The following is a 9,211-nucleotide window of genomic DNA, read 5'->3' on the forward strand; positions in this document are numbered from 1 at the left end:
TGCAAATTACTGACCTCTGTCATCATTTTAGGTGGGGGAACTTGCACAATGGGTGGCTGACTAAATACTTTTTTGCCCCACTGTACATGCAATTATGGACAAAGGCCCCTTCCAGTTTGTAGGTGTCATGATTTCTAGGTAAATCTTAAATCGAAGCAATGACATTTTGGGAACCCGCTACTGCTGGGATTTTAGTGGAGGAAATGCTAGGACAGAACAATAGAACGTGTAAAAGTCAAAATAAATTTAATTCCACCTACATTTATGCTGTCATTTGGAGACTGATAAGCAAATAATACTTCTTCTACTTCGTCTTTATGTGTTTCTTTCACCAAAACTCCTTTGACTCCTTCTCCTACAGATATTTCAGCTGAAGATCCATTTATGTTGGCGGCCAAGTTGCTCATGTCATTCATTAGTTTACTGCAGACAGATGTGAGAACATTTCTATATTATACTATAAATGTAAGATGCTGTACGTAAAACCAGTTTTTAAAAAAACATGTTTTACAGTGGGGGGGGGGGGGGGGGGGGGTTAAATGTCAAAAACCAAATTAAACTTTTCAGCATTTTCCTTCTGGGGAAAATAATGTAGGAGTTTTTCAAAGCTGCTAGAATGTCTTACACGTAAGTTGTTTTTTGGCAGCAATGTGTGACGCACAGTTTAATTGTATTAGTGAGATATGGAGATCACTTTCAACTCTTCAGTTCAATAGTAAGGTTTACTGATCCTGAGCCCAGTAGGTAGTAGTGCCTAAATCTAAGTAGCAAGTGAAAGCAAAACTAGACAGTGAGTGGAAAATGAGAAAAACCGAGTGGAAAACTCAGATTTAGATCTTCTAGATATAGATCTTCTTAAATAACTCAATAGAAAATAAATGACGAATACATGCAGTATATCATTTGGTAAGTGAGTGTGTCTTACGCGGCATTTGCAGGAATAATTTCTCCTCCTTTTTCAGAAAGTGTTGTATTAAGTACTTTTTTCTCCTCAGGCTTTTTCACTGGATTGTTACAGTTTATACAGTTGGTGGTTGTTGAGTTTATGTTGATTATGTATTCATTCTGGAGATTTGGAGCTGGAAGGTGGAGAATTTAGGTTTAAACTTAAGAACTCAACATTTAACAAAATATAAAGAAAGGTGTTATTTTACTCTCAGCATTTTACTTATATGAATTTTATTTAATCAAATTATGGCGTAATGCAAAGACTCTGTTAGGCAAGATTTGTCCGATTCATTGTGCACTCATCAGGAAAAATGACTATTATGAAAGTGTGATACTTGCCTGCACTTATCTAAACTTACCCATGGTACTGCATTCTTCTTTACCATAGGCAGAGTTTTTACACACCGTGTTTGTATTGATACATCTGATGTGACATAACTCTTCAGCATTATTTTGTCAGATTTTACCACCACAATCAGAGAAAGAAAGGCAGGAGAAAAAAAATTAACATTGCATTCTAATCCTTATTTTCAAGGTTTCAACTTTTAAATGTTTCCTATTAGCTCTGCATTTTATCTTTTCATTGATATGAATTTACCTGTGTCTGTGGTATTGAAGCTACAGTTTTCACCTTGATCTGGATGACAAAAATGTTTGGTTAATTAGATATTTTTTTATTTTATCATTTATCATATTTTATCATTTTTTAATCTTTTTTATTTTAATTTGCTAACAATGCTGAAAAAACAAGAAGTTCAAAAATATAAAATACTGAAGAGTTGTTTTACCTGGAAAGTTCAATTGTGTGTCGTTGCAGAATGTCCCATACAGAACGTACATATGCACACGTTGATCTATATGCCATTTTGAAATGTGAAGTTTCAAAATGTTGCTATTGTTTTTAATTTTTGGCCAAGTGTCCTGAATTTTTCTGGTATAATTTTCTGGTATTAAAAAACAACATACAGATACATTTTTATTTGCTAAAATGCTGATTAGAAAGTCAAATATTGGCAACTAAAACAATATGAAACTAAGCTGGACTCACCCAATTCAGTTCCGTTTGTCTCTACAAATACTATGCAATTCACTTTTGCTGTAAAGGCAAAGAACAGTGTGTGTTTTTAATACATTTAAATCTTTTACATGCCTTAACAACTATAAATCAATATCTAGAAAAAAAAACATTTTCAGAATTTTATTGGATTGACATTTTAACAAGGTCTAAATAAAGTGCATTTACAGGGATGAGGCATCTCACACAGGACAAAACATCCATGTAAATGTGTTGCACTTCATGTTTATCTAAACTTGGAGTTTGTCCCAACATGCTTAAGTAACCTGTTCAAGTTACCTGATTATAACACATCAAAAGGCTCCTTTAAATGAATTAATCTCCATAAAGTCTTGTCGAACCAGGTCTCATATTAAAATGTCAAACCGAAATGTTCGTTATATGTTGCATTTCCAATCAAAGTTCCCAGAAATCTCAATCCCAGTCCAATTAATTTCAACAGGTCAAATCTTTGGCTTTTGTTTAACTTCCTCTTTGTTGGACGGTGATTGCAAAAACAGAGAATCTCATTTCATCGCAACTTGTGAAAAATGAGAAGCAGTTGTAACTGAAACGTGTATTTGACTTACTCTGTCCCCAGTAGTTTGTTGCATTGATATTGCCATAGAAACTATCGACAACAACAGAACTTTTTTTCTGCTTGAAACAGTTTCTGATATCCATGAAATTATTTTTATTGGAATTTCCATTTCTTGAACAGTCATGTCCAGAATTGGATGACCCTGAAATAAAAATTGACAAATATTTTTATCGATTTAGTTAACACTGACATTATAGCTACCATAGTTGAACTTGTGATATTCAAAATTTTTGGTCATCTTGTTTCAAAAGTATAATTCATTTAAAGAAAAATGAATTGTGATACACTAGCACTTGCTGAACGTTTAGCTAAGATAACAAATGTCCTGTAAAGATTCAGCAGAATTCATGTACTCACCTGGACCCTGCAAAATGCTCATTAACAAAACCAAAGCAGTCCAACTGAGCCGAGTCATGTTTGGATGGGATGTGATGTGAGTCAGGATGTGTGACTCATTCAGTCCTGCAGTTAACATATACCAAGTATTGTTCAAAAGCCATTTTTAAAAAGGAACTTTCAGCCAAAGATGCCCCAAGCATTTCATTTTTTACCTTTCTCTGGCTGAAGTCAAATCATTAGTCAGCAGAGCAGGTGCTCTGCTGACTAATGTTCGGAATGTTTGGAATGCGCCAAGGTTCCGGAATGTTCGGAATTCCGTAATCAGAATGTTCGGAATTCCGTAATTGGAATGTTCGGAATGCGCCATAATTCCGGAATGTTCGGAATTCCGGAATTCGCCAAGGTTCCCGAATGTTCGGAATGCGCCATATTTCCGGAATGTTCAGAATTCTGGAATCGGAATGTTCGGAATTCCGGAACGCGTCAAGGTTCCGGAATGTTCAGAATGCACCAAGGTTCCGGAATGTTCGGAATTCCGGAATACGCCATAGTTCCGGAATGTTCGGAATTCCGTAATCAGAATGTTCGAAATTCCGTAATCGGAATGTTCGGAATGTTTGGACTGCGCCATAGTTCTGGAATTTTTCGGAATTCCGGAATCGGAATGTTCGGAATGCGCCATAGTTCTGGAATGTTAGGAATTCCGGAATCGGAATGTTCAGAATGTTCGGAATGCGCCAAGGTTCCGGAATGTTTGGAATTCCGGAATTCGCCAAGGTTCCCGAATGTTCAGAATGCGCCATAGTTCCGGAATGTTCGGAATTCCGGAATCGGAATGTTCGGAATTCCGGAATCAGAATGTTCGGAATGCGCCATAGTTCCGGAATGTTAGGAATTCCGGAATCTGAATGTTCGGAATGTTCGGAATGCGCCAAGGTTCCGGAATGTTTGGAATTCCGGAATGCGCCAAGGTTCCGGAATGTTCGGAATTCCGGAATGCACCAAGGTTCCGGAATGGTCGGAATTCCGGAATATGCCTTAGTTTCGGAATGTTTGGAATTCCGGAATCGGAATGTTCGGAATTCCGGAATCAGAATGTTCGGAATGCGCCATATTTCCGGAATGTTCGGAATTCCGGAATGCGCTAAGGTTCCGGAATTACGGAATGCGCCATAGTTCCGGAATGTTCGGAATTCCGGAATCGGAATGTTCGGAAATCCGGAATGCGCCAAGGTTCCGGAATGTTCGGAATTCCGGAATGTTCTGAATTCCGGAATCGGAATCGGAATGTTCGGAATTCCAGAATCAGAATGTTCAGAATGCGCCAAGGTTCCGGAATGTTCGGAACTCCTCCAAGGGATTTCGTCAGATTGACGCGATATCTTCTGTGTGGAATCTAAAGACCTTTGTGATGTTAAATTGCGAAGCTTTTTACATTCAGGGAAACGGGGTGGTCATGGCGGCACGTGGAGTTTCAATCACTCGCCAAAAAGCAGTAATCTGCTGTCACTCAAAAACACAATGTCCAATCTCTCCGGTCGCAGGCATGATGAGACTCGAGCTTGGAAATGTTTGTTATGCCAATTGTCAGTAATGGCTAGAGCGCCACCTAGTGGGACGACTATAATCGTGATTGAATGAGATGAATTGTTAGCTGGTGGTTAAATGCATGAATTCCATCAATGTGACATCAGATCAGACGTGCTGGTTGTAGGTGTTGGGCGTGGCTCGACGTGCCGGGGTTCGAGGGCCCTCATAACGCTGCTTGCAGCTTTAATTTATTTTTGTTTTTTCTGATAGCAATAAAGGTAAAGCAGTGTTTCAACTATTCTATCTTGCATACCAAAATGTATAAAACTCTGTGTAAACCACAGACTGATCAAAACCAGCTTGCTATAATGTGTGTAAGACTGGCGTTATTTAGATACTAATTGATAATAATAAATGCATCAGTTTATCATTTTATTAACTGCAGGGTCTATAAGGAAAGAAAGCAGTCACAGAATAGTGTTGCTGAAGTTTTCAACCCTTTAACTATAGTAGTTGACCATCATTGTTTATTTAAGCAGTTTAACTTTTGAGCTATAGAAAACTGAAAATGCCTTGAAAAGGGCAGTTTGTTAAAATAATTAAAAGTTTATTTAGTCTTCATTAAAATGGTTTATGTAACCACTCTTTTGCTAAAAGTGCACTTTTTTTAGAGTATACTGTATATTTGTGTTGCCATCTTTTTCAAACACACTATTTATTCATCTGAAGTATTGTATTTGTTTTTCAGAATTATATTTGATGTTCTTTGGGGAAAAAGCATGACTCCAACTCTCTGGATTACTGATAAAAGGAACTATATTTATTACAACAGTACATGTATATACAGCAAAAGGAACAGTAGAAATACAGAAATAGAAGCAAAGCTGGTGTGGTTGGTTTTGAGATTTTTGGTGATGTCTGAAGATTTAGAAGCACTTCCTGTGGACGATGGAGGGGCCAGCCTCATCGTACTCCTGCTTGCTGATCCACATCTGCTGGAAGGTGGACAGAGAGGCCAGGATGGAGCCACCGATCCAGACGGAGTATTTCCTCTCAGGGGGAGCAATGATCTGGAAGGAGTGGATAGGAAAATCAGGAATGAAGTACATATTAGAACATTTTACACCATGCCAAAATTTGAACAAAAGGCTTGCTTATTTCTTCTTTGACAAAATACATTTTAATAACTTTGCACTCCTTGGACTCACTTTGATCTTCATTGTGCTGGGAGCCAGGGCAGTGATTTCTTTCTGCATACGATCAGCAATACCAGGGTACATGGTGGTACCACCAGAGAGCACGTTGTTGGCATACAGGTCCTTACGGATATCAATGTCACACTTCATGATGCTGTTGTAGGCCGTCTCATGAATGCCAGCAGACTCCATACCTGGGGAAAAGTTGTAAAGAGGTAAGTATTCATGCAGCTAACAGTGGTGGTCGTTGCAATACATTTAAGATGTAGACAATAAAACAAGAAGAAACTCAGGAGATAAAATGCTACTAGTTATCATTTACACATCATTTTAGTAAGATTCGTAAGTGTCTATGAATTAATAGCGTTATAGATATAAAGGGCTATTAGGGGAGGCTATACTGAACTCAGAACTCCAGTATAGTGTATTATGAATTATATTTATACACAGCCTATATATGGCTTTATTGTTCTTATGGGACATTAGGTCCCATGAGAACAATACACCTAAGTAGATACTACTATTGCTGGTATTGGTATGAAACCAAAATATATTTTGTGCCTTTCTGTGAATGTGCGGTGGATCGACTGACCAATAAAAGAAGGCTGGAACAAGGTCTCCGGGCAACGGAAACGCTCGTTTCCGATGGTGATGACCTGACCGTCAGGGAGTTCATAGCTCTTCTCCAGGGAGGAGGACGATGCGGCTGTGGCCATCTCATTCTCAAAGTCCAGAGCCACGTAACACAGTTTCTCCTTGATGTCACGCACAATCTCACGCTCAGCTAAATGGAGGAAATATCACAGTTCAGTCAACCAGGAAAAGTCTGTTTATATCTAGAACGTTCAGAATTCCGTTTGACAAAGCACGGTCACAGTATATGCATATTGCCTGTTCAGGAATTTGGAAACTGTAGGTAAGCTCATGTGATTAAAAGGCTAAAAATGTTGAAATAGATCACTGTTTACAGTTTACATTTTTCATTAAAATTCTGTGGGATTGTTTTTGGCTAAAGTTGGTAATTTTCTTACCAGTGGTGACAAAGGAGTAACCACGCTCAGTCAGGATCTTCATCAGGTAGTCAGTCAGGTCTCGACCAGCCAGATCCAGACGCATGATGGCGTGGGGCAGAGCATAACCTTCATAGATGGGCACATTGTGGGTCACACCATCACCGGAGTCCAGCACAATACCTGTCCAGTGAAGGCAGTAGTTTGTTAGAAGAAAATATGCACAGATTGATATGGTTTAACTTACATGCGACATTGCACAGAAGAGGGCTCACCAGTGGTACGGCCGGAGGCATAGAGGGACAGCACAGCCTGAATGGCCACATACATGGCTGGGACGTTGAAGGTCTCAAACATGATCTGGGTCATCTTTTCTCTGTTGGCTTTGGGATTGAGGGGAGCCTCTGTCAGCAGGGTGGGATGCTCCTCTGGGGCCACACGGAGCTCGTTGTAGAAGGTGTGGTGCCAGATCTGTGAATCCAGGAAAGAATGATGTTATTTGTTGACAAAAATAACATTTCAGTTTTCCCACATCTTTATATCTTTCGCACCTTCTCCATGTCGTCCCAGTTGGTGATGATGCCATGCTCGATTGGGTACTTCAGAGTCAGGATACCCCTCTTGCTCTGGGCCTCGTCTCCCACGTAGCTGTCCTTCTGACCCATACCTACCATCACACCCTGAGAATGAATAAAACAAACAAACTCAAGCTCAAGACTTAAAAACAGACATCTTGTGACAGGGCAACAAATATGTAATCTCCCAGAAACTTGGGGCCTTTCCCGTATTCCAACCTGGTGACGAGGACGTCCAACAATGGATGGGAAGACAGCACGGGGAGCATCATCACCGGCAAACCCAGCCTTGACCAGGCCAGAACCGTTGTCGCACACCAAGGCAGTGGTCTCGTCGTCGTCACACATGTTTGGTCTGTACCGGGCTGGCTTTCTATATAACACAAAAAATAGAAATTAATCAGAATTTTATGGTATATTTACAGAAATGTTTAAATGCATATTATTTCCATTTAAAGAAGCAGAAGTTCACATGAAGAAACAAAGTTGTGCAATTCTATGAAATAATGTAGCGCTATGTTCAGTATGAAGACACTTTTGAGTAGTCTAATCTCTCTGAGCCTTATAGCTGCTTGAAAAGCCAAAACAGGACCACCACCACACACTCATGGGTCTATTTTCAGCCTCTGGACTCTTGTAAAGCCCCCTCTGCCCCCACAACCCCTTCTTAGTATCTCATCGTTAAGCCAGAGCCAGTTAACAGCTGAGGCAGTGTGACTTTTGACAAGTGGCAGTGGAGGCCTGGCTCTCCTCTCAGCTGTCGCCACATAGTAGTCTCCTCTGTTTGGATGGAGACCATGTGCTTGGAGTCTTCCAGGCTCTCAGGCCTGAGCCTGCATCCCAAGTGCCAGCATCCCCTCTTTGAAGAGTCTTACCGCTGTCCTATTCTGTCTAATATGTCCTATAGTAGGCCACAACCCTGTAAACCTTAGAGACTGCTGTCTGTAACTGTGAATATGACCAAGTTACAAAAACTTGATTTTGAGAAACATAAAACTTGAATATAAAGGTATATTTTACCAATTATTATGTTCAGTAAATTAGTCTAATTATCAGTTTAGTTCAAGTAACATAACAGTTACATAAAAATCTGTAAAAAATCTTTATCTGTTGCTTTCCATACTACACAGCCCGACATTTAAATATAACCTAGAAATGTGGGAAATGACCTTTTTCAGAATGCTCTTTAACTTGTGCTAAAAACAGTAAAAACAGTAAAGCATCAGTGAGGAAGCCTTTTTAAGAAAAAATAATGAACTGATAATTTTCCTTATGTTGAGTCTAACCTGAGCTAGTGTTGTTTGCCTGTTTCTCCGAGTCAAGCATCACATATATCCTCCACCCTAAGTCTTGATGGCAACTGACTTGCCCTTATATACCGCAGCAGCCCTTAAACTATTCAGCACACACAACTTATCCTTTTACCACTCTTCAACAAAACAATAAAACATCTGCTTAGGCAAGAAACAACTTCTAGCTGTAATGAATACAGTATATCCATGTACTGGCTGTAATATACAGCAGCACTATCTGGTCATCCTCACTGACACCTATCCTCCAAAAAGCAGCATCTGAAACACAGCAATGATCCAGCAAAAGGACTCACCAAGTTGTAACCACAAGACTGGAGTTTCCACTGGGACAAAGGGGCAAGGGTGCAAGGGGTTCCTTAAATATGCCTCTGCGTCCTGGAGCTGGGGGACGGTGGGCGGGCTCAAGGGTTCACACAAGCCCAAATTAAGTGTTGCTCAGCAAAATAGTCCATTAAAGTGGATCCTGTGTCAGGAAATACCACCAATCTATAGAGATGCTGTCCTGGACATTGAATGCCATAGATAGAAGTAAGGGGGGGGGAAAGCAGCAAGTGGAAAATTTATTAAAGATAGATGATTACATTATGAAGTATTTAAAAGGTACATGAAGGTTAAATGTGATAAATGACAGTGAATGTGGATCTT

General features: G+C 39.7%; 1 protein-coding gene and 2 long non-coding RNA genes across 5 annotated transcripts; all 3 read right to left on the reverse strand.

Moving 5' to 3' along the window:
* Positions 1-266: 266 nt before the first annotated feature.
* LOC146692216 (uncharacterized) lies at positions 267-1,588 on the reverse strand. Its single transcript, XR_014915057.1, has 4 exons — positions 1,547-1,588; positions 1,308-1,388; positions 926-1,079; positions 267-423 (listed from the first exon to the last, which is right to left on the reverse strand). It is a non-coding gene; the product is annotated as an uncharacterized LOC146692216 (long non-coding RNA).
* Positions 1,589-1,742: 154 nt separating this feature from the next.
* Positions 1,743-3,191, reverse strand: LOC146692217 (uncharacterized). The gene is made up of 5 exons (XR_014915055.1): positions 3,155-3,191; positions 2,961-3,065; positions 2,593-2,745; positions 1,997-2,044; positions 1,743-1,892 (listed from the first exon to the last, which is right to left on the reverse strand). It is a non-coding gene; the product is annotated as an uncharacterized LOC146692217 (long non-coding RNA).
* Positions 3,192-5,270: 2,079 nt separating this feature from the next.
* Positions 5,271-8,927, reverse strand: actc1a (actin alpha cardiac muscle 1a). 3 transcript variants are annotated; one of them, XM_085432248.1, is made up of 8 exons: positions 8,860-8,927; positions 7,473-7,626; positions 7,230-7,358; positions 6,954-7,149; positions 6,700-6,861; positions 6,261-6,452; positions 5,681-5,862; positions 5,271-5,542 (listed from the first exon to the last, which is right to left on the reverse strand). In XM_085432248.1, the coding sequence occupies exons 2-8, from the start codon at positions 7,599-7,601 to the stop codon at positions 5,399-5,401; spliced, it is 1,134 nt and encodes a 377-aa protein (XP_085288374.1). In that variant the 5' UTR covers positions 7,602-7,626; positions 8,860-8,927; the 3' UTR covers positions 5,271-5,398. The 3 variants fall into 3 exon arrangements, with proteins under 3 accessions (XP_085288374.1, XP_085288376.1, XP_085288375.1); XM_085432250.1 differs by having other exon boundaries at positions 7,473-7,618; positions 8,860-8,896; XM_085432249.1 differs by having other exon boundaries at positions 7,473-7,622; positions 8,860-8,896.
* Positions 8,928-9,211: the final 284 nt, after the last annotated feature.

The sequence above is a fragment of the Copadichromis virginalis genome, linkage group LG15 (assembly GCF_057382275.1).
Source record: "Copadichromis virginalis isolate Kocher_CV1m ecotype Utaka linkage group LG15, C_Virginalis_male_GT1.1, whole genome shotgun sequence".
Classification (NCBI taxonomy): domain Eukaryota; kingdom Metazoa; phylum Chordata; class Actinopteri; order Cichliformes; family Cichlidae; genus Copadichromis; species Copadichromis virginalis.